Genomic DNA, 25,484 nt, shown 5'->3' with positions numbered 1-25,484 from the left:
GGAGAGTATTGCCTATTTGAATTCAATTATCTCCTACGGGGTCTATTTCATAGGTTCTCTGTTAACGGTCGTAGAGATTCATCTCTTACCTCCCTTTTCAGATCGACGATATACTCTTATATATACCATTACCTCTACTGATTCTCGTTTCAGTACCGGTTTTAACTTTCTACTACATGTAGATGAGTGTCCTGGGGTAAGTAAGTCTTATTTTCTGTGACACTCTAAGCTATGGTTGGGCACTTTTATATAAAGTTCTAAATATATGTATTCAAACATTTATTTGCCTTGACTCAGGATGTTCAACGTTCCTTATTTCAGACAGTCAGTTTCATATTTGGGATAATGCATATGAATAAATCAATTTTTTTCTTACCTTAAAATTTGACTTTTTTTCCTGTGGGCTGTTAAGCTCGCGGGGGCTGAAAATGCTTCATTTTATTGCGTCATTCTTGGCGCTGACTTTTTTGGCGCAAAACGTTTTTTCTGTTTCCGGCGTCATACGTGTTGCCGGAAGTTGCGTCATTTTTGACGTTTTTTTGCTCCAAAAGTGTCGGCGTTCCGGATGTGGCCTCATTTTTTGGTGCCAAAAGCATTTAGGCGCCAAATAATGTGGGCATCTTTTTTGGCGCTAAAAAATATGGGCGTCATTTTTGTCTCCACATTATTTAAGTCTCATTATTTATTGCTTCTTGTTGCTAGAAGCTTGTTCACTGGCATTTTTTTCCCATTCCTGAAACTGTCATTTAAGGAATTTGATCAATTTTGCTTTATATGTTGTTTTTTCTATTACATATTGCAAGATGTCCCAGATTGACACTGAGTCAGAAGATACTTCTGGAAAAACGCTGCCTGGTGCTGGATCTACCAAAGTTAAGTGTATCTGTTGTAAACTTGTGGTATCTGTTCCTCCAGCTGTTGTTTGTAATGAATGTCATGACAAACTTGTTAATGCAGATAATATTTCCTTTAGTAATGTTACATTACCTGTTGTGGTTCCATCAACATCTAATACTCAGTGTTCCTGTTAACATAAGAGATTTTGTTTCTAAATCTATTAAGAAGGCTATGTCTGTTATTCCCCCTTCTAGTAAACGTAAAAGGTCTTTTAAAACTTCTCATTTTTCAGATTAATTTTTAAATGAACATCATCATTCTGATTCTGATAGTGGTTCCTCTGGTTCAGAGGATTCTGTCTCAGAGGTTGATGCTGATAAATCTTCATATTTATTCAAAATGGAATTTATTCGTTCTTTACTTAAATAAGTCTTAATTGCATTAGAAATAGAGGATTCTGGTCCTCTTGATACTAAATCTAAACGTTTAAATAAGGTTTTTAAATCTCCTGTAGTTATTCCAGAAGTTTTTCCTGTCCCTGATGCTATTTCTGAAGTAATCTCCAGGGAATGGAATAATTTGGGTAATTCATTTACTCCTTCTAAACGTTTTAAGCAATTATATCCTGTGCCATCTGACAGATTAGAATTTTGGGACAAAATCCCTAAGGTTGATGTGGCTGTCTCTACTCTTGCTAAACGTACTACTATTCCTACGGCAGATAGTACTTCCATTAAGGATCCTTTAGATAGGAAGATTGAATCCTTTCTAAGAAAAGCTTACTTATGTTCAGGTAATCTACTTAGACCTGCTATATCTTTAGCGGATGTTGCTGCAGCTTCAATTTTTTGGTTAGAAGCTTTAGCGCAACAAGTAACAGATCATAACTCTCATAGCATTGTTAATCTTCTTCAACATGCTAATAACTTTATTTGTGATGCCATCTTTGATATCATTAGAGTTGATGTCAGGTATATGTCTCTAGCTATTTTAGCTAGAAGAGCTTTATGGCTTAAAACTTGGAATGCTGATATGTCTTCTAAGTCAACTTTGCTTTCCCTTTCTTTCCAGGGTAATAAATTATTTGGTTCTCAGTTGGATTCTATTATCTCAACTGTTACTGGAGGGAAAGGAACTTTTTTACCACAGGATAAAAAATCTAAAAGTAAATTTAGGTCTAATAATCGTTTTCGTTCCTTTCGTCACAATAAGGAACAAAAGCCTGATCCTTCCCCTACAGGAGCGGTATCAGTTTGGAAACCATCTCCAGTCTGGAATAAATCCAAGCCTTTTAGAAAACCAAAGCCAGCTCCCAAGTCCACATGAAGGTGCGGCCCTCATTCCAGCCCAGCTGGTAGGGGGCAGATTACGATTTTTCAAACAAATTTGGATCAATTCAATTCACAATATTTGGATTCAAAACATTGTTTCAGAAGGGTACAAAATTGGCTTCAAGATAAGGCCTCCTGCAAAGAGATTTTTTCTTTCCCGTGTCCCAGTAAATCCAGCGAAGGCTCAAGCATTTCTGAAATGTGTTTCAGATCTAGAGTTGGCTGGAGTAATTATGCCAGTTCCAGTTCTGGAACAGGGGCTGGGGTTTTATTCAAATCTCTTCATTGTACCAAAGAAGGAGAATTCCTTCAGACCAGTTCTGGATCTAAAAATATTGAATCGTTATGTAAGGATACCAACATTCAAAATGGTAACTATAAGGACTATTCTGCCTTTTGTTCAGCAAGGGCATTATATGTCCACAATAGATTTACAGGATGCATATCTGCATATTCCGATTCATCCAGATCACTATCAGTTTCTGAGATTCTCTTTCCTAGACAAGCATTACCAGTTTGTGGCTCTGCCGTTTGGCCTAGCAACAGCTCCAAGGATTTTTACAAAGGTTCTCGGTGCCCTTCTGTCTGTAATCAGAGAACAGGGTATTGTGGTATTTCCTTATTTGGACGATATCTTGGTACTTGCTCAGTCTTCACATTTAGCAGAATCTCATACGAATCGACTTGTGTTGTTTCTTCCAGATCATGGTTGGAGGATCAATTTACCGAAAAGTTCATTGATTCCTAAAACAAGGGTTACCTTTTTAGGTTTCCAGATAGATTCAGTGTCCATGTCTCTGTCTCTGACAGACAAGAGACGTCTAAAATTGATCTCAGCTTGTCGAAACCTTCAATCACAATCATTCCCTTCGGTAGCCTTATGCATGGAAATTCTAGGTCTTATGACTGCTGCATCGGATGCGATCCCCTTTGCTCGTTTTCACATGCGGCCTCTTCAGCTCTGTATGCTGAACCAGTGGTGCAGGTATTACACAAAGATATCTCAATTAATATCTTTAAAACCGATTGTACGACACTCTCTGACGTGGTGGACAGATCACCATCGTTTAGTTCAGGGGGCTTCTTTTGTTCTTCCGACCTGGACTGTAATTTCAACAGATGCAAGTCTGACAGGTTGGGGAGCTGTTTGGGGGTCTCTGACAGCACAAGGGGTTTGGGAATCTCAGGAGGTGAGATTACCAATCAATTTTTTGGAACTCCGTGCAATTTTCAGAGCTCTTCAGTCATGGCCTCTTCTAAAGAGAGAATCGTTCATTTGTTTTCAGACAGACAATGTCACAACTGTGGCATACATCAATCATCAAGGAGGGACTCTCAGTCCTCTGGCTATGAAAGAAGTATCTCGAATACTGGTATGGGCGGAATCCAGCTCCTGTCTAGTTTCTACGGTTCATATCCCAGGTACAGACAATTGGGAAGCGGATTATCTCAGTCGCCAAACGTTACATCCGGGCGAATGGACTCTTCACCCAGAGGTATTTCTTCAGATTGTTCAAATGTGGGGACTTCCAGAAATAGATCTGATGGCTTCTCATCTAAACAAGAAACTTCCCAGGTATCTGTCCAGATCTAGGGATCCTCAAGCGGAAGCAGTGGATGCATTGTCACTTCCTTGGAAGTATCATCCTGCCTATATCTTTCCGCCTCTAGTTCTTCTTCCAAGAGTAATCTCCAAGATTCTGAAGGAATGCTCGTTTGTTCTGCTGGTGGCTCCAGCATGGCCTCACAGGTTTTGGTATGCGGATCTTGTCCGGATGGCCTCTTGCCAACCGTGGACTCTTCCGTTAAGACCAACCCTTCTGTCACAAGGTCCTTTTTTCCATCAGGATCTCAAATCCTTAAATTTAAAGGTATGGAGATTGAACGCTTGATTCTTAGTCAAAGAGGTTTCTCTGACTCTGTGATTAATACTATGTTACAGGCTCGTAAATCTGTATCTCGGAAGATATATTATAGAGTCTGGAAGACTTACATTTCTTGGTGTCTTTCTCATCACTTTTCCTGGCATTCTTTTAGAATTCCGAGAATTTTACAGTTTCTTCAGGATGGTTTGGATAAAGGTTTGTCTGCAAGTTCCTTGAAAGGACAAATCTCTGCTCTTTCTGTTCTTTTTCATAGAAAGATTGCTAATCTTCCTGATATTCATTGTTTTGTACAAGCTTTGGTTCGTATAAAACCTGTCATTAAGTCAATTTCTCCTCCTTGGAGTTTGAATTTGGTCTGGGGGCTCTTCAAGCTCCTCCGTTTGAACCTATGCATTCATTAGACATTAAATTACTTTCTTGGAAAGTTTTGTTTCTTTTGGCCATCTCTTCTGCTAGAAGAGTTTCTGTATTATCTGCTCTTTCTTGTGAGTCTCCTTTTCTGATTTTTCATCAGGATAAGGCGGTGTTGCGAACTTCTTTTAAATTTTTACCTAAGGTTGTGAATTCTAACAACATTAGTAGAGAAATTGTGGTTCCTTCATTATGTCCTAATCCTAAGAATTCTAAGGAGAGATCATTGCATTCTTTGGATGTAGTTAGAGCTTTGAAATATTATGTTGAAGCTACTAAGAATTTCCGAAAGACTTCTAGTCTATTTGTTATCTTTTCCGGTTCTAGGAAAGGTCAGAAGGCCTCTGCCATTTCTTTGGCATCTTGGTTGAAATCTTTAATTCATCATGCTTATGTCGAGTCGGGTAAAACTTCGCCTCAAAGGATTACAGCTCATTCTACCAGGTCAGTTTCTACTTCTTGGGCGTTTAGGAATGAAGCTTCGGTTGATCAGATTTGCAAAGCAGCCACTTGGTCTTCTTTGCATACTTTTACTAAATTCTACCATTTTGATGTGTTTTCTTCTTCTGAAGCAGTTTTTGGTAGAAAAGTACTTCAGGCAGCTGTTTCAGTTTGATTCTTCTGCTTATAATTTCAGTTTTTTTTTCATTTTAAGATTTAAACTTTATTTTGGGTGTGGATTATTTTCAGCGGAATTGGCTGTCTTTATTTTTTCCCTCCCTCTCTAGTGACTCTTGCGTGGAAGATCCACATCTTGGGTAGTCATTATCCCATACGTCACTAGCTCATGGACTCTTGCTAATTACATGAAAGAAAACATAATTTATGTAAGAACTTACCTGATAAATTCATTTCTTTCATATTAGCAAGAGTCCATGAGGCCCACCCTTTTTGTGGTTGTTTTGATTTTTTTGTATAAAGCACAATTATTCCAATTCCTTATATTTTATGCTTTCGCACTTTTTTTCTTATCACCCCACTTCTTGGCTATACGTTAAACTGATTTGTGGGTGTGGTGAGGGGTGTATTTATAGGCATTTTGAGGTTTGGGAAACTTTGCCCCTCCTGGTAGGAATGTATATCCCATACGTCACTAGCTCATGGACTCTTGCTAATATGAAAGAAATGAATTTATCAGGTAAGTTCTTACATAAATTATGTTTTTCTGCTGTTTCTTGTAGAGGAGTTTTGTTTTGTTTTTGTTCCTTTTACCTTTTTATTTGTTCTGTATGAAAAGAGAGTGCATTTGGTCAGTTAAACATTGTACGTATTATGAATGAACTATAACTTGTCCGTTTTTGATTGTTAGAAATCTGCTGGAGGTTCACCATCAATTCAGATCATAGTTTCTACACTTTGTTTGTGTTTCCTTCTGTGTCTCCGGCACCAATTAAAGGATCCTTTTCTTGCCAGTGCTGCTGTTGAGTTATGAAAACATTGATTTATTGGTCCTTTATCTTGTTTTTTTATGACTGTTACATTTTAAAAGTATCTGCAAGGAAATGAAAATGTGTTGTGTTTTTTTCCAAGGTGCTGGTAGCCCGGAGGAAGATGAAAGATATGAAAATGCAATAATTGAGACCAATTGTGTTTACCGGTTGGTGGATGACAAACTTTTGCCTGATGACGAGTTTTGGGGCAAAGTACCCAAATGTTCTTTGCTACAATCTAAAGAGGTTTGTATTATTCATCTGTATGAAAATGCCCCTGATTTCCATTTAAGGCTCAATTGTTGCCAGAAAACATTTTATATAGGGGATTTAGTTTCAAATGTACCTTTAAATGCTGCTTTTTGCTAAGCCTATATAAAAACACTGTAATGTCGTTATGCAAGTTATTTTTGTTAAATTTTATTTGGTAGAAATTGCCATATTTCTGCCTATTACCCTTTAATTTTTTATTTTTCGGGGATTTACAAGATGTATACACACAAATTTGAGTTGTTTAAAGAGTTTGCATTTTTACAAGAGTCGCATCTAAATAATAAATTTAAAAGCCATTTGTGAAAGCCATATATAGCAAAGTTCATTTCTTTTGCCAAATGACAAAAACAATATCTGATATCTTAGTACAAACCAAGTCCAAGATTTATTTTAAATGGCATCAATATACTGGGACAGGTTGTACAGAAAATAGGAGGGCGCTAGAAAGCTAATAGTAAAACAAAAAACACATTTATTCATATACAGAAAATAGGAGGGCGCTAGAAAGCTAATGGTAAAAAACACAAGCGCTAGAAAGCTAATGGTAAAAAACACATCAATATACTGAGCTTTGTCACTAAACGGTATCCGCAGAGGACAAGTGAATGCATCTAAGGAGTGTAATGACCAATTTGTAGGGACCATACTCCAAAGTGCTCTCATCGCTTGAAACATTATTTCTCTCTGAACATAAAAAGCGGTTTCTAATAAACTAGAGATCACATAAACTGACCATAATTTTCTTGCAATTTAAAATAGCTAATGTAAGATTTGTATTAGAGGGAGAGGATATACATTATTGAACCCACTCTAGCTATATTGTTTGTCTTGTAACTGTATGATATACATAAATTATTAAATATGTATTTAAGAAAATATTAGTCAAAATTAAACTTTCATGACTACGAGCATGCAATTTTAAACAACTTTCTGTTATCAGATTTACTTAATTGTATTGGTATCCTTTGTTGAAGAGTAAACCTAGGTAGGCTCAGGAGCAGCAATGCACTACTGGGAGCTAGCAGAACCCATATAGTGAGCCAATATTGAGGCATATATATGCAGCAACTAATCACCTGCTATCTCTGAGCAGTGTATTGCTTGCCCCGGAGTCTACCTAGTTTTACTCTTCAACAAAGGATACTAAGAAAATAAAGCAAACTTGATAAATACAAGTAAATGAAAAAGTTACTAAATACCCGAGGGAATACCCATGATAAAGAGAGGGGCCGCCCAAAATGTGGGACAGATATTCCCACCGTCAACACTGCTCAGAGACCAATAGGCTAGAGGGCAGTACTCTTCCCCCAGGCTGAGATGAACCACTTAAGGTGCAGTGGATAAACAGTGTTAATCCAAATCCAGGTAGTGAGAAACAGGGCCAGTATAATATCTGCAAGTGTATAACACAGGAATCATTTTATCATTTATTAAAAACTTTAAAAAAAAGCAACGCATTTCTTGGCATAAAACACATCTTCATCAGGCTCTTATGATGTTCACCTCTTCCTGTGGGAGTCCCACCCTCTAGCTGTGAAGCTTTTGTGAAGCCTTGCATATTGGTCTCCAAGCAGTGCTGACGATTATCAGTGGTTGAGTCTGCTGAATGTCACAGAGGAGGGCTGATGGCTATTGACAGCTGAGCTTGTTGAATGCTACAGAGACGTGTTGTGTTTTGAGGGTGAGCCTGTCTAGTGTCTGAGGTCTTGGACTGCCTCTTGAGTGCGCCCTTCCGAATTGTGAGTGTACTTTTTTCTTTGTGGGAGTGACTCTACACCTTAAGGCGCCTCTGTTTCTAGGATGAAATTAAAAAGTTGTTTATAATTGCTTATCTATCGTAACGATGAAAACATTTGAGTTTCTGTTCTCTGGTGTGTTAGTTGAGTGTCATGTTGAACGTTTATTTGTATCTGATCATTCTGGTACAATTACTCTCTTCTAGGTCCTGGTGTTTGATTTTGGCAGCGAAGTGTATGTGTGGCATGGTAAAGAGGTGACGTTGGCTCAGAGAAAAGTGGCATTCCAGCTTGCAAAACACTTGTGGAATGGTGTTTTTGACTATGAAAACTGTGATATTAATCCTTTGGATCCAGGGGAATGCAATACTCTGATACCAAGGTAGGGAGTCATTAATAGTGGGTTTTTTTTTTCTAGTCATAACCCTATGTAACAGATAATTAATTGTAGCAGATTTCCTTTTGTAATGTGTTTGTCCTCCTGGAACCATGAATACATTTTCTGGTTAAAAGAAGAAAAAAAACGTAAATTTAAATGACAAATTTGAATTTAAGTGGCATAACGCTGTATAGATTATATAGATTTTATACACTTGAGGTTATTGCTTAAAATAACCTGAGATTGATAAAATTGAGGTTATTCCCTGCTTCCCTCTAGTCATGAGTGCTGGTTTGTAGTTTTCACTGCACTCCAGTACTGAAATGTTTGTACATGTGCAGCAATTCTCCTCCGATACCTGCAGTGAAAACTAGATTCCAAAATGGTGGTAACCCATAATTTAGAGGTAGGCGCATGAAATAAATTTAGCATTTGATGTTCCTTTAGTTATGCTGGGAATATATGGCAGAATATAGCTGTTTTTCTGTATCTATGTATCTTGCTCCAAAAAAATGTTCTAAAATGAGTGTATAAATATTTGTATTTCAATAAAAATAAATAGTATTAATGTGTCTAATAACCCTAATTAATCTAATGGACCTGATCTTTGTACTACATTAAACTTACTAATATTTACAGATATGCTTTTTGCTTGTTTTGTTTTTTTTATGGGCAAATTGCCGGGTTTTCTATTTTTTTTTTATATATATTTTTAAAAACATAAACTAAATTGTTTGTTTTCCTGTAATATATTGAAAACATTGCCAAATGCGAGTATATCATTAAAACCACATGTTGGTAAAATACATTACTTGTGGACTATATCCAATATACACCCACTCTTTTTAATTTCTGCCTTGGAATATTGCTCGATATGAGTTCAAGATAATGTCGTCAAACGCCACTATTCCAGTTACTTATTTTTATTCATTTTGTATTGCGCTGCAAAATTCCGTAGCACTGGACACAAATAGGGGTATAGAAAAACAAAGGTTTGTGCTAAGATACAATTACAAAACAGACTAAACAAAACATTTTTTTCATGTTAAAGATAGATTATACTTTTTTTTAAAAAAACGTTCCAATTGACTTGTGTTATCAATTTGCGTCACTCTCTTGGTATCTTCCATTGAAGAAGCAGCAATGCACTCCTGGAAGCTAGCTGAACACATTTGTAAGCCAATAAAATGGGTATACAAGTTCAGCCACCAATCAGCAGCTAGCCCCTAAGCCTAGATATGCTTTTCAACAAAGGATACCAAGAGGATAAAGCAAATTAGAAAATATAAGTTGTTTACACTGGTATGCTCTATCTAAATCATGAAAGAAAATATTATTTGTGTTTCATGTCCCTTTAAGGTTTGGAGTAGCTTGTCATATAGATTGTAGTTGCTGCAGCGAGACAAGGCAGTTCAAGATATATTTTTGTTAGGATGAAAAGCATTTAGATGAGAGCTGAAAAGCCTCTCGAAATAGATGTGATTTCAAAGTCAGCCTGAAAACTATACAAGGTTGGAGACTGGAACGCTCTACATTGCACCATCAGAGGATAGAAGCAGCCCGTGAGATGTCTTGGAGGCGAGAGAGGGAGGTACAAATAGGCGTGGAGAGATGTTGGTCAAAGGTTGATTGCAGAGGTTGGGGGGCTTTTGTAGATGAGTGAGGTTGTTGAGTGCTTTATAGGTTAGGATTAATATTTTTTATTGAATTCTAAAGTGTAAGGGGAGCCAGTGTAGGGACTGGCAGAGCAGGGCTGATGATTTAGGTGAATTAGTCTAGCTGAAGCATTCATGAAAGGTTGGAGGAGGGAGAGGCTGAATTTAGGGGTAGGTTGCAGTTGTCAATAAATAACAAAATGAGGGAATTAATTGTTATTTTTGTGGGGGGAGGATTTGGATAAGGAAAGGGAGAATTCTGGAACTGTTACATAGGTCTAGAGACTCCTCCTATTAAAGGGACAGTAAACATAAAAAAAACATTGTACAGAATTACGTGATATTATCCCATCGACATCTTCAAAAACAAATGTGAGCGATTTATCCCTCAAAGGTATACTTACACTCCACTCCTCGCCATTCTCTTTTGATTCTGTGGGGGGGGGGGTTCTTTCAAAAAACGAGCCCCCTCTGTGCGTTGTCTAATCACAGTGCGCCAGGTCGAGACATTGAACTAAATTTAGTGCGCTCGCATGCTGGGTAATGTAGCCTACAGCTGTGCGAGTTAAATGTCGTTATCAGGAGCACTGATTACACAGCACACCCATGAGGCACTTTTGAGAGAGAAAAAAAAATCATTAGAGACTGGCAAGGAACGGAAGTTAAGTGAACCTTTTTGGGGGGTTAAATCTCACATGTTTTTTTGAAGGTGTTGCTAGGATAATGTTACTATGTGCAGAATTATATAACATTATATATATATATTTACTGTCCCTTTAAGAGAAATGTCAAGTGTAGGGTGTCTAGGAAAGAGGGGGTATACATATGCAAGCTTCTTTCCATGGACATCCTGATTACATGGTTATAACTCTGCTGTCAAATCTTACTTTAAGATGATGTGACACTATTTTGAGGTCTGCTCTCCAAACCACAATGTAAATCTGTAAAATCACACTAATTTATAAAATCACAATATGAATTGAAAAACTAAGCTGAGCATAAGCTCCATAGGTGAACACCTTTACAGCTATCATAGCTAACCACTAATGTGTTTGTCACTTTTTAAACCCAATAAAAACAAATCTGAGGTGGTAAGAGTCCACAAGCCATTACTCCTGGGAATTTCACTCCTGGCCACTAGTAGGAGACAAAGATTGCCAAAACTCCCAAGAGTCTTCTCTTTACCTCAGGAAGAGGTATAATGGAGGTGCTGTATGCTTTTGAGAGAGGTCCTCAGACTGATTTGAGGCCTGTTTTTCCCTCAGAGAGCTATTGTTTGGACGCTTATGGAATATTGGGAAGTAGCACAATTATAGCCAGTGGGAGTTAGTCACAGGCCTACTGGTGTTGTGGGGACTGGTCCCTAGCCACCACCTCACCTGTTCATCATTAAACTCACATACGCAGATCCTCTGCTGTCATGCGTATAACGCTGACTTGGCTATCTACTGTAGGCCCATTTTTTTTTCCAGCAGATGACAAGCCCAGTAGTAAGGGTGCTTATTAGGCATGTAATTAAAGGGATACTAAACCCAATTGTTTTTTTTTAATTATTCAGATAGAGCATGCAATTTTAAGCAACTTTCTAATGTACTCCTATTAATTTTTCTTTGTTATCTTTATTGAAAGAAGCAGGAATGTAAAGCTTAGGAGACAGCATATTTTTGGTTCAGAACCTGGGTTCAGAACCTGGGTTATGTATGCTTATTGGTGGCTAAATGTAGCCACCAATAAGCAAGCGCTATCCAGGGTGCTGGACCTAAAATGGGCCGGTTCCTACGCTTTACATTCCTGCTTTTTAAATAAAGATAGCAAGAGAACAAAGAAAAATTGATAATAGAAATACATTAGAAAGTTGCTTAAAATTGCATGCTCTATCTGAATCATTAAAGAAAAAAATTTACTATCCCTTTAACATTTATGTGGGCACTCACTTAACCTTTAGGCTATTAGTAGGTGTACTTAGTGTTATACATCATAGCCAGGAGACTATTGTGACAGGCATTTTCTTTCATGTAATTAGCAAGAGTCCATGAGCTAGTGACGTATGGGATATACATTCCTACCAGGAGGGGCAAAGTTTCCCAAACCTTAAAATGCCTATAAATACACCCCTCACCACACCCACAATTCAGTTTTTACAAACTTTGCCTCCGATGGAGGTGGTGAAGTAAGTTTGTGCTAGATTCTACGTTGATATGCGCTCCGCAGCAAGTTGGAGCCCGGTTTTCCTCTCAGCGTGCAGTGAATGTCAGAGGGATGTGAGGAGAGTATTGCCTATTTGAATGCAGTGATCTCCTTCTAAGGGGTCTATTTCATAGGTTCTCTGTTATCGGTCGTAGAGATTCATCTCTTACCTCCCTTTTCAGATCGACGATATACTCTTATATATACCATTACCTCTGCTGATTCTCGTTTCAGTACTGGTTTGGCTATCTGCTATATGTAGATGAGTGTCCTGGGGTAAGTAAGTCTTATTTTCTGTGACACTCCTAGCTATGGTTGGGCACTTTGTTTATAAAGTTCTAAATATATGTATTCAAACATTTATTTGCCTTGACTCAGAATGTTCAACTTTCCTTATTTTTCAGACAGTCAGTTTCATATTTGGGATAATGCATTTTAATTTAACATTTTTTACCTTAAAATTTGACTTTTTCCCTGTGGGCTGTTAGGCTCGCGGGGGCTGAAAATGCTTCATTTTATTGCGTCATTCTTGGCGCTGACTTTTTTGGCGCAAAAATTCTATTTCCGTTTCCGGCGTCATACGTGTCACCGGAAGTTGCGTCATTCTTTGACGTTATTTTGCGCCAAAAATGTCGGCGTTCCGGATGTGGCGTCATTTTTGGCGCCAAAAAGCATTTAGGCGCCAAATAATGTGGGCGTCTTATTTGGCGCGAAAAAATATGGGCGTCACTTTTGTCTCCACATTATTTAAGTCTCATTTTTTATTGCTTCTGGTTGCTAGAAGCTTGTTCTTTGGCATTTTTTCCCATTCCTGAAACTGTCATTTAAGGAATTTGATCAATTTTGCTTTATATGTTGTTTTTTTCTTTTACATATTGCAAGATGTTCCACGTTGCAACTGAGTCAGAAGTTACTTCAGGAAAGTCACTGCACAGTGCTGGAGCTACCAAGCTAAGTGTATCTGCTATAAACTTTTGGTATCTGTTTCTCCAGCTGTTATTTGTATTGCATGTCATGTCAAACTTATTAATACAGATAAAATTTCCTTTAGTACTGTTACATTACCTGTTGCTGTTCCGTCAACATCTAATTTTCAGAGTGTTCCTGATAACATAAGAGATTTTATTTTTTAAATCCATTAAGAAGGCTATGTCTGTTATTTCTCCTTCTAGTATACATAAAAGTCTTTTAAAACTTCTCTTTTTTCAGTTGAATTTTTAAATGAACATCATCATTCTGATACTGATAATGGTTCTTCTGGTTCAGAGGTTTCTGTCTCAGAGGTTGATGCTGATAAATCTTTGTATTTGTTCAAGATGGAATTTATTCGTTCTTTACTTAAAGAAGTGTTATTTGCATTAGAAATAGAGGATTCTGGTCCTCTTGATTCTAAATGTAAACGTTTAAATAAGGTTTTTAAATCTCCTGTAGTTATTCCAGAAGTGTTTTATCTCCCTGATGCTATTTCTGAAGTAATTTCCAGGGAATGGAATAATTTGGGTAATTTATTTACTCCTTCTAGACGTTTAAGCAAATTATATCCTGTGCCATCTGACAGATTAGAGTTTTTTGAGACAAAAATCCCTAAGGTTATGGGGCTATCTCTACTCCTGCTAATGTACTACTATTCCTACGGCAGATAGTACTTCATTTAAGGATCCTTTAGATAGGAAAATTGAATCCTTTCTAAGAAAAGCTTACTTATGTTCAGGTAATCTTCTTAGACCTGCTATATTTTTAGCGGATGTTGCTGCAGCTTCAACTTTTTGATTAGAAGCTTTAGAGCAACAAGTAACAGATCATAATTTTATAGCATTATTATTATTCTATAACATGCTAATAATTTTATTGGTGATACCATCTTTTGATATCATTAGAGTTGATGTCAGGTATATGTCTCTAGCTATTTTAGCTAGAGAAGCTTTATGGATTAAACTTGGAATGCTGACATGTCTTCTAAGTCATCTTTGCTTTCCCTTTCTTTCCAGGGTAAATAATCATTTTAGTTCCTTTCTTTACAAGGAACAAAAGCCTGATCCTTCATCCTCAGGAGCGGTATCAGTTTGGAAACTATTTCCAGTTTGGAATATATCCAAGCCTTATAGAAACCTATAGCCAGCTCCTAAGTACCTATGAAGGTGCGGCCCTTATTCCAGCTCAGCTGGTATGGGGCAGATTACGTTTTCTTCAAAGAAATTTGGATCAATTCCGTTCTTAATCTCTGGTTTCAGAAACATTGTTTCAGAAAGGTACAGAATTGGCTTCAAGTTAAGGCCTCCTGCTAAGAGATTCTTTTCTTTCCCGTGTCCCAGTTAACACAGCAAAGGCTCAGCATTTCTGTAATATGTTTCAGATCTAGAGTTGGCTGGAGTATTTATGCCAGTTCCAGTTCTGGAACAGGGGCTGGGGTTTTATTTTATCTCTTCATTTGTACCAAAGAAGGTCAATTCCTTCAGACCAGTTCCGGATCTGTCATTATTGAATCGTTATGTTAGGATACCAACATTCAAGATGGTTACTGTAGGACTATCCTGCCTTTTGTTTAGCAAGGGCATTATATGTCTACAATAGATTTACAGGATGTGTATCTGCATATTCCGATTCATCCAGATCACTTTTAGTGTCTGAGATTCTCTTTTTAGACAAGCATTACCAGTTTTGTGGCTCTACCGTTTGGCCTAGCCTCAGTTCCAAGAATTTTTTTCAAAGGTTCTCGGTGCCCCTTTTTTCTGTAATCAGAGAATAGGGTTTTGGTATTTCCTTATTTGGACGATATCTTGGTACTTGCTCAGTCTTCTCATTTTCGAAGAATCTCATACGAATCGACTTGTGTTGTTTCTTCAATTTCATGGTTGGAGGATCAATTTACCATTCAGTTCATTGATTCCTCAGACAAGGGTAACCTTTTTAGGTTTCTAGATAAATTCAGTGTCTATGACTCTGTCCTTGTCAGACAAGAGAAGTTTAACATTGATATCAGCTTGTCAAAACCTTCAGTCACAATCATTCCCTTTGGTAGCCTTATGCATGGAAATGTTGGGTCTTAGGACTGCCGCATCAGATGCGATCTCCTTTGCTCGTTTTCACATGCGACCTCTTCAGCTCTGTATGCTGACCCAATGGTGCAGGGATTACTCAAAGATATCTCAATTAATATCTTTAAACCGATTTTACAACACTCTCTGACATGGTGGACAGATCACCATCGTTTAGTTCAGGGGGCTTCTTTGTTCTTCCGACCTGGACTATAATCTCAACAGATGCAAGTCTTACAGGTTGGGGAGCTGTGTGGGGGTATCTGACGGCACAAGGGGTTTGGGAATCTCAGGAGGTGAGATTTCCGATCAATATTTTGGAACTCCGTGCAATTTTCAGAGCTCTTCAGTCTTGGCCTCTTCTCAAGAGAGAGTTGTTCATTTGTTTTCAGATAGACAATGTCACAACTGTGGCATACATCAATCATCAAGGAGGGACTCACAGTCCTCTGGCTATGAAAGAAGTATCTTGAATTTTGGTTTGGGCGGAATCCAGCTCCTGTCTAATCTCTGCGGTTCATATCCCAGGTATGGACAATTGGAAAGCGGATTATCTCAGTCGCCAAACGTTGCATCCGGGCGAATGGTCTCTTCACCCAGAGGTATTTCTTCAGATTGTTCAAATGTGGGAACTTCCAGAAATAGATCTGATGGCTTCTCATCTAAACAAGAAACTTCCCAGGTATCTGTCCAGATCCCGGGATCCTCAGGCGGAGGCAGTGGATGCATTATCACTTCCTTGGAAGTATCATCCTGCCTATATCTTTCCGCCTCTAGTTCTTCTTCCAAGAGTAATCTCCAAGATTCTGAAGGAATGCTCGTTTGTTCTGCTGGTAGCTCCGGCATGGCCTCACAGGTTTTGGTATGCGGATCTTGTCCGGATGGCCTCTTGCCAACCGTGGACTCTTCCGTTAAGACCAGACCTTTTGTCTCAAGGTCCTTTTTTCCATCAGGATCTGAAATCCTTAAATTTAAAGGTATGGAGATTGAACGCTTGATTCTTGGTCAAAGAGGTTTCTCTGACTCTGTGATTAATACTATGTTACAGGCTCGTAAATCTGTATCCAGAGAGATATATTATAGAGTCTGGAAGACTTATATTTCTTGGTGTCTTTCTCATCATTTTTCTTGGCATTCTTTTAGAATACCGAGAATATTACAGTTTCTTCAGGATGGTTTAGATAAGGGTTTGTCCGCAAGTTCCTTGAAAGGTCAAATCTCTGCTCTTTCTGTTCTTTTTCACAGACAGATTGCTATTCTTCCTGATATTCATTGTTTTGTACAAGCTTTGGTTCGTATAAAGCCTGTCATTAAGTCAATTTCTCCTCCTTGGAGTTTGAATTTGGTTCTGGGGGCTCTTCAAGCTCCTCCATTTGAACCTATGCATTCATTGGATATTAAATTACTTTCTTGGAAAGTTTTGTTCCTTTTGGCCATCTCTTCTGCCAGAAGAGTTTCTGAATTATCTGCTCTTTCTTGTGAGTCTCCTTTTCTGATTTTTCATCAGGATAAGGCGGTGTTGCGAACTTCTTTTGAATTTTTACCTAAGTTGTGAATTCCAACAACATTAGTAGAGACATTGTGGTTCCTTCATTATGTCTTAATCCTAAGAATTCTAAGGAGAAATCGTTGCATTCTTTGGATGTTATTAGAGCTTTGAAATATTATGTTGAAGCTACTAAGTCTTTCCGAAAGACTTCAAGTTTATTTGTTATCTTTTCCGGTTTTAGAAAGGCCAGAAAACTTCTGCCATTTCTTTGGCATCTTGGTTGAAATCTTTAATTCATCTTGCCTATCTTGAGTCGGGTAAGACTCCGCCTCATAGGATTACAGCTCATTCTACTAGGTCAGTTTCTACTTCCTGGGCGTTTAGGAATGAAGCTTCGGTTGATCAGATTTGCAAAGCGGCAACTTGGTCCTCTTTGCATACTTTTACCAAATTCTACCATTTTGTTGTATTTTCTTCTTCTGATGCAGTTTTTGGTAGAAAAGTACTTCAGGCAGCGTTTTCAGTTTGAATCTTCTGCTTATGTTTTTTCATTAAACTTTATTTTGGGTGTGGATTATTTTCAGCAGGAATTGGCTGTCTTTATTTTATCCCTCCCTCTCTAGTGACTCTTGTGTGGAAAGATCCACATCTTGGGTAGTCATTATCCCATACGTCACTAGCTCATGGACTCTTGCTAATTACATGAAAGAAAACATAATTTATGTAAGAACTTACCTGATAAATTCATTTCTTTCATATTAGCAAGAGTCCATGAGGCCCGCCCTTTTTTTGTGGTGGTTATGATTTTTTTGTATAAAGCACAATTATTCCAATTCCTTATTTTATATGCTTTCGCACTTTTTTCTTATCACCCCACTTCTTGGCTATTCGTTAAACTGAATTGTGGGTGTGGTGAGGGGTGTATTTATAGGCATTTTAAGGTTTGGGAAACTTTGCCCCTCCTGGTAGGAATGTATATCCCATACGTCACTAGCTCATGGACTCTTGCTAATATGAAAGAAATGAATTTATCAGGTAAGTTCTTACATAAATTATGTTATTTATTATTTTATGTAGGGAATTTGGGATGCTGGAACCTTATATTTTTTTTTATCCGGTCTTTGTCCGGTACTTTTTTTTTTTTTTTTTTTAACATGTTTAAGTTTTCACTTGCATTTTTATTTTGTGCATGCCAGTTTCCTTTGCGTGCCTTGTTTGTTTAATGTTTGTGGTATTGTGCATTGTTCAGATGTGGGCATGACAGCATAATTGTGTGCCTTGCAGGTTTAGTGCTTTTGTGTGAGTGTGCGCATACATGTAGTGTAGTGTGCGCATACATGTAGTGTTCATAAACTCTATGGTCTTTCCCTGCTGCGTTATAATGCTGTCGGCTTAGCGTACATGGGTTTTCAGATGCATACACTCCTTTATGGTATAGCGTTTTGGAATCCGTTAATACATTAAAGGTCAGCTACTGCTTTCATCTGTAAAAAACAGATGAAGGTGGCACACTTACAATAAATGAAACCTTTAATCGATGAGCAGTGTTTCGGGACTCCTGTCCCTTTCTCAAGCTAATACAAAAAGAAGCAAACGTACATTTTATAGGGTACAGACCTAAAAAGGTAACCAATCACCTGTAACTAGGAGGGGCTAAATCACATGACTACATACCTATGTCAGCTGAGCTTACTGTTATGTGGAAGGTTAACCCTCTCACTGCAAGTTAAAAATGGAATACCTATTAAAAACAAAGGCAGCAAAACATAGAATAAATACCTCAATATCACAAAAAGTGCAAAAAAATTCAGAGTATAATTCAGAGATATGAAGGAAATTTAACCTAAGTATAAGAACAGACATTAGATTAATGGAAGTAAATTAAAGTCTCTATTCAGGCGTTTGGGGGTGCATAGTGTTAAGGCGCCATATCCATTTGGCTTCCTTATATAGGAGGTTCTATCCCCTCCCCTGGCATTTTTAGGTTTATGCAGGGGCGAAACTACAGGGGGTGCAGAGGTCGCAATTGCGACTGGGCCCCCAAGGCTGGGGGCCCAGCTTAAAAATATATATATTTTAACAATTTAAAAACATTGACCTGCCACTGCCTGCACTGATATCATGTGAGTGTGACATGATGCTTCACTAGTGTCTCTGACTACAGGGGTTAGTTTTTCTGTTTTACCCATTGGTGTGTGTGTATGTGTGTATGTATGCGACTGTGTGTATTTATGCATGTATGTGTATGTTTGTGGAACCAGCAAATTACAGACCTTGTTACCACAGCATGGGGTGGGGGGCAGGGGGTAAACAGTGTCAGTCTATACAGTACCACTATACACAGTACCGGTGGGCTGGACCAAGCCACAGACTACTGTGGTCACTTTATAAAGTACTGGGGCGGGTAGGGTCAGGCCAGCCATCACACCGGTAGATTACAGACTGTCACTGACTTACTATATACAGTACTGGTGGGTTAAACAGTGTCACTATTTTAATGGCACGACCGGGCTCAGTAGAGCAAGGAGCGGCGTTTTGGAATAGGGAGCTTTTACATAAAATGTATCTGCAATACTTTAATGTATAAAGCTGCCGGTAAGCTAATGTTATGTAATTCTGTACTATGTGCAGAATTATATAGCATTAGTTTGTAAGTTTACTGCCCCTTTAAGGTAATAGGTCTGGTTATTTGCAGAATCAGATGCTATTAGATTTGCTTGATTTCATAAGGCTTTTTCAGTTTTGTTTGCTTCATCTGAAATGCAGGGATCATTCTCAGCTTTCTCAGAAAATCCTTCTATTTCAGGTTTTTTGGGGGATTAAGACTTATCCAAGTTGTTATTCAGACAATGTTACAGCTGTATCTTATATCTATCATCAAGGGGGGTAACTTGCAGTTCCTTTGCAATAATTTTGTAATTCACAAAGATTTTCTATATTTTTACATCTGGGAAGTAGCTTCCTTTTATAACTAATCCCTTCCACGGGAATGTTTTCTCCTTCAAGTAGTTTTCTACTACATTGTGGAATGATAGAAGTCATCAGGTCTATCACTACAAGACTGTTTCCAAGAGTCATAGTTTGAATTAAATAGAGCATTCTTCATTAATCTTACTGTTCTAGTTAGGCATCACAGAACTTTGTGAATCTAATTGAGATGTCAAGCTTGCTCCAATTATCAAGCTCTGATTTCTCATCTTGATGGATTAGAGATTGTAAAGCTATTTTTTATAACCGGTTTATTCGATGCTGTATTGAACACCTTATTTCAGGCCCTAAAGTAAAATGTCTCAAATGATTTGGACTACTGTTTTCTTACTGCAAGTCGGTTCAGGTAATGACTTAACTGATAACTCTTTAACCCCTTAATGACCGAGGACGTGCAGGGTACGTCCTCAAAAAAAAGGCAGTTAACGCCTGAGGACGTACCCTGCACGTCCTCGGTGTGGAAAGCAGCTGGAAGCGATCCTGCTCGCTTCCAGCTGCTTTCCGGTTATTGCAGTGATGCCTCGATATGGAGGCATCCTGCAATAACCTCACATGGCCATCCGATGCAGAGAGAGCCACTCTGTGGCCCTCTCTGCACCGGACATCGATGGCCGGTATCGTTGGTGGGTGGGAGCCGAATTGGGAGGCGGGTGGGCGGCCATCGGTGTGCCGCGTGATGTCACGGGGGGCGGGATCGGGGGCGTGACCGCCAGGGGCGCGCACGGGCGCGCACGCGTGCACGGAGGGTGGCGGGCGGGCGCGTGCACGGGGCGGGAGCGGGTGGGAACCGCTACACTACGGAAAAGTATTTAATAAAACCTGGCTAATCATGTTTGTGCAAAAGCACAAAAAACGATCGTGGAGGGGTGGGGGGGTTGGTTTGTGTGTGGGGAAGCTACACTACAGAAAATTTCAAAAAATTAAAAAAACAAACCATTTTTTTTCTTCTAAACTGGGTACTGGCAGACAGCTGCCAGTACCCAAGATGGCGCCCGTTAACTTACAGTGGGAGGGGATAGAGCTGTTTGGGGGGGGGATCAGTGAGGTTGGGGGCTAAGGGGGGATAGTACACAGCAGCATATGTAAATATGCTTAAAAAAATCATTAAAAAAATATATATATAGCTTTTATTTTAGTACTGGCAGACTTTCTGCCAGTACTTAAGATGGCGGGGACAATTGTGGGGTGGGGGAGGGAAGAGAGCTGTTTGGGAGGGATCAGGGGGTCTGATGTTTTAGGTGGGAGGCTGAGCTCTACACTAAATCTAATATTAACCCTGCAAGCTCCCTACAAGCTACCTAATTAACCCCTTCACTGCTAGCCATAATACACGTGTGATGCGCAGTGGCATTTAGCGGCCTTCTAAATACCAAAAAGCAACGCCAAAGCCATATATGTCTGCTATTTCTGAACAAAGGGGATCCCAGAGAAGCATTTACAACCATTTGTGCCATAACTGCACAAGCTGTTTGTAAATGATTTCAGTGAGAAACCTAAAATTGTGAAATATTTTACGTTTTTTTTAATTTGATCGCATTTGGCGGTGAAATGGTGGCATGAAATATACCAAAATGGGCCTAGATCAATACTTGGGGTTGTCTACTACACTACACTAAAGCTAAAATTAACCCTACAAGCTCCCTACATGCTCCCTAATTAACCCCTTCACTGCTGGGCATAATACACGTGTGGTGCGCAGTGGCATTTAGTGGCATTCTAATTACCAAAAAGCAACACCAAAGCCATATAAGTCTGCTATTTCTGAACAAAGGGGATCACAGAGAAGAATTTACAACCATTTGTGCCATAATTGCACAAACTATTTGTAAATAATTTCAGTGAGAAACCTAAAGTTTGTGAAAAAAATTGTGAAAAAGTGAACGATTTTTTTTATTTGATCGCATTTGGCGGTGAAATGGTGGCATGAAATATACCAAAATTGGCCTAGATCAATACTTTGGGTTGTCTACTAAAAAAAAATATATACATGTCAATGGATATTCAGGGATTCCTGAAAGATATCAGTGTTCCAATGTAACTAGCGCTAATTTTGAAAAAAAAGTGGTTTGCAAATAGCAAAGTGCTACTTGTATTTATGGCCCTATAACTTACAAAAAAAGCAAAGAAGATGTAAACATTGGGTATTTCTAAACTCAGGACAAAATTTAGAAACTATTTAGCATAGGTGTTTTTTGGTGGTTGTAGATATGTAACAGATTTTGGGGGTCAAAGTTAAAAAAAGTGTTTTTTTTTTCAATTTTTCCTCATATTTTATAATTTTTTTATAGTAAATTATAAGATATGATGAAAATAATGGTATCTTTTGAAAGTCCATTTAATGGCGAGAAAAACGGTATATAATATGTGTGGGTACAGTAAATGAGTAAGAGGAAAATTACAGCTAAACACAAACACCGCAAAAATGTAAAAATAGCCTTGGTCCCAAACGGACAGAAAATGGAAAAGTGCTGCGGTCATTAAGGGGTTAAAGAGTCATATCGGCTTTTTCTTTTTCATACTACAAGAAAATTGCTAAGTGTCTAAACATCAAGACTTTGGTTTAGACACTGGATATATACTGAGTAAGCCTGAACAAGAAGTCCTCTTTTCGAACCTGCATGATTTGGACATTTAGCTTCTGTCTTAGAAATTTTTGTTTTTTTTAGCAATATCATCTGCTGGATGACTTTGATTGTTTTGCCCAAAGTGATTTTTCGGATATCAACAATCAGGAGAATTTTCTTACCGTTTGGGACCAGGGCTATTTTTACATTTCTGCTGTGTTTGTGTTTAGCTGTAATTTTCCTCTTACTCATTTACTGTACCCACACATATTATATACCGTTTTCTCGCCATTAAATGGACTTTCTAAAGATTCCATTATTTTGATCATATCGTATAATTTACTATAAAAAAAGTAATAAAATATAATGAAAAAATTCAAATAAAAACCCCACACTTTTTCTAAATTTGACCCCCAAACTCTGTTACACATCTACAACCACCAAAAACACCCATGCTAAATAGTTCCTAAATTTTGTCCCGAGTTTAGAAATAGCCAATGTTTACATGTTCTTTGCTTTTTTTGCAAGTTATAGGTCAATAAGTACAAGTAGCACTTTGCTATTTCCAAACCATTTTTTTCTTCAAAATTAGCGATGGTTACATTGTAACACTATGTCAGGAATCCCTGAATAACCCTTCACATGTGTTTGTGTGTGTGTATATTTGTGTGTGTGTGTATATTTATATATATATATATATCAACCCAAAGTATTGATCTAGGCCCATTTTGGTATATTTCATGCTACCATTTCACCGCTAAATGCGATCAAATAAAAAATTATTTTTTTCACTAACTTTAGGTTCCTCACTGAAATTATTTACAAACAGCTTGTGCAATTATGGCACAAATGGTTGTAAATGCTTCTCTGTGATCTCTTTTGTTCAGAAATAGCAGACATATATGGCTTTGGCATTGCTTTTTGGTAATTGGAAGTCCGCTAAATGCTGTTGCCCACCACACTTGTATTATGCCCAGCAGTTAAGGGGTTAATTAGTTAGCTTGTAGAATTAATTTTAGCTTTAGGAGAGATCAGCCTCCCACCTGACACATCCCATCCTCTGATCCCTCCCTGACCCTTCTCAAACAGCTCTCTTCCCTCCCCCACCTCACAATTGTCACAGCCATCTTAAGTACTGGCAGAAGGTCTGCCAGTATAAAAATAAAGTTGTTTTCTTTCATGTAATTAGCAAGAGTCCATGAGCTAGTGACGTATGGGATATACATTCCTACCAGGAGGGGCAAAGTTTCCCAAACCTCAAAATGCCTATAAATACACCCCTCACCACACCCACAAATCAGTTTTACAAACTTTGCCTCCTATGGAGGTTGTGAAGTAAATTTGTGCTAGATTCTATGTTGATATGCGCTCCGCAGCAGGTTGGAGCCCGGTTTTCCTCTCAGCGTGCAGTGAATGTCAGAGGGATGTGAAGGGAGTATTGCCTATTTGAATTGAATGATCTCCTTCTACGGGGTCTATTTCATAGGTTCTCTGTTATCGGTCGTAGAGATTCATCTCTTACCTCCCTTTTCAGATCGACGATATACTCTTATATATACCATTACCTCTACTGATTCTCGTTTCAGTACTGGTTTGGCTTTCTACTACATGTAGATTAGTGTCCTGGGGTAAGTAAGTCTTATTTCTCCAACATAGGTGTGTCCGGTCCACGGCGTCATCCTTACTTGTGGGATATTCTCTTCCCCAACAGGAAATGGCAAAGAGCCCAGCAAAGCTGGTCACATGATCCCTCCTAGGCTCCGCCTACCCCAGTCATTCTCTTTGCCGTTGTACAGGCAACATCTCCACGGAGATGGCTTAGAGTTTTTTAGTGTTTAACTGTAGTTTTTATTATTCAATCAAGAGTTTGTTATTTTGAAATAGTGCTGGTATGTACTATTTACTCAGAAACAGAAAAGAGATGAAGATTTCTGTTTGTATGAGGAAAATGATTTTAGCAACCGTCACTAAAATCCATGGCTGTTCCACACAGGACTGTTGAGAGCAATTAACTTCAGTTGGGGGAACAGTGAGCAGTCTCTTGCTGCTTGAGGTATGACACATTCTAACAAGACAATGTAATGCTGGAAGCTGTCATTTTCCCTCTGGGATCCGGTAAGCCATGTTTATTACGATTGTAAATAAGGGCTTCAAAAAGGGCTTATTAAGACTGTAGACTTTTTTTGGGCTAAATCGATTGATTATTAACACATATTTAGCCTTGAGGAATCATTTTATCTGGGTATTTTGATATAATAATATCGGCAGGCACTGTTTTAGACACCTTATTCTTTAGGGGCTTTCCCAAAGCATAGGCAGAGCCTCATTTTCGCGCCGGTGTTGCGCACTTGTTTTTGAGAGGCATGGCATGCAGTCGCATGTGAGAGGAGCTCTGATACTTAGAAAAGACTTTCTGAAGGCGTCATTTGGTATCGTATTCCCCTTGGGGCTTGGTTGGGTCTCAGCAAAGCAGATACCAGGGACTGTAAAGGGGTTAAAGTTCAAAACGGCTCCGGTTCCGTTATTTTAAGGGTTAAAGCTTCCAAATTCGGTGTGCAATACTTTTAAGGCTTTAAGACACTGTGGTGAAAATTTGGTAAATTTTGAACAATTCCTTCATGTTTTTTCGCATTTGCAGTAATAAAGTGTGTTCAGTTTAAAATTTAAAGTGACAGTAACGGTTTTATTTTAAAACGTTTTTTGTACTTGTTATCAAGTTTATGCCTGTTTAACATGTCTGAACTACCAGATAGACTGTGTTCTGAATGTGGGGAAGCCAGAATTCCTATTCATTTAAATAAATGTGATTTATGTGACAATGACAATGATGCCCAAGATGATTCCTCAAGTGAGGGGAGTAAGCATGGTACTGCATCATTCCCTCCTTCGTCTACACAAGTCTTGCCCACTCAGGAGGCCCCTAGTACATCTAGCGCGCCAATACTCCTTACTATGCAACAATTAACGGCTGTAATGGATAATTCTGTCAAAAACATTTTAGCCAAAATGAACACTTATCAGCGTAAGCGCGACTGCTCTGTTTTAGATACTGAAGAGCATGACGACGCTGATATTAATATTTCTGAAGGGCCCCTAACTCAGTCTGATGGGGCCAGGGAGGTTTTGTCTGAGGGAGAAATTACTGATTCAGGGAACATTTCTCAACAAGCTGAACCTGATGTGATTGCATTTAAATTTAAGTTGGAACATCTCCGCATTCTGCTTAAGGAGGTATTATCCACTCTGGATGATTGTGACAAGTTGGTCATCCCAGAGAAACTAT

At 38.5% G+C, this 25,484-nt stretch overlaps 1 protein-coding gene across 15 annotated transcripts in view; it reads left to right on the top strand.

Annotated features, from left to right (window-relative positions):
* Positions 1-25,484, top strand: part of SVIL (supervillin) — a 766,609-nt gene that overhangs the window by 676,052 nt on the left and 65,073 nt on the right. For all 15 annotated transcript variants that reach the window (XM_053713887.1, XM_053713886.1, XM_053713892.1 and 12 more), the window contains 2 exons: positions 5,996-6,141; positions 8,111-8,286. In XM_053713887.1, the coding sequence (XP_053569862.1) occupies positions 5,996-6,141; positions 8,111-8,286 (322 nt within the window). The remainder of the gene's footprint in view (positions 1-5,995; positions 6,142-8,110; positions 8,287-25,484) is intronic.

This window comes from Bombina bombina, chromosome 5 (genome assembly GCF_027579735.1).
Source record: "Bombina bombina isolate aBomBom1 chromosome 5, aBomBom1.pri, whole genome shotgun sequence".
In the NCBI taxonomy this organism is placed as follows: Eukaryota; Metazoa; Chordata; class Amphibia; order Anura; family Bombinatoridae; genus Bombina; species Bombina bombina.
Note: the sequence above shows the minus strand (reverse complement) of the source record. Positions and strands in the feature narration are given on the sequence as shown.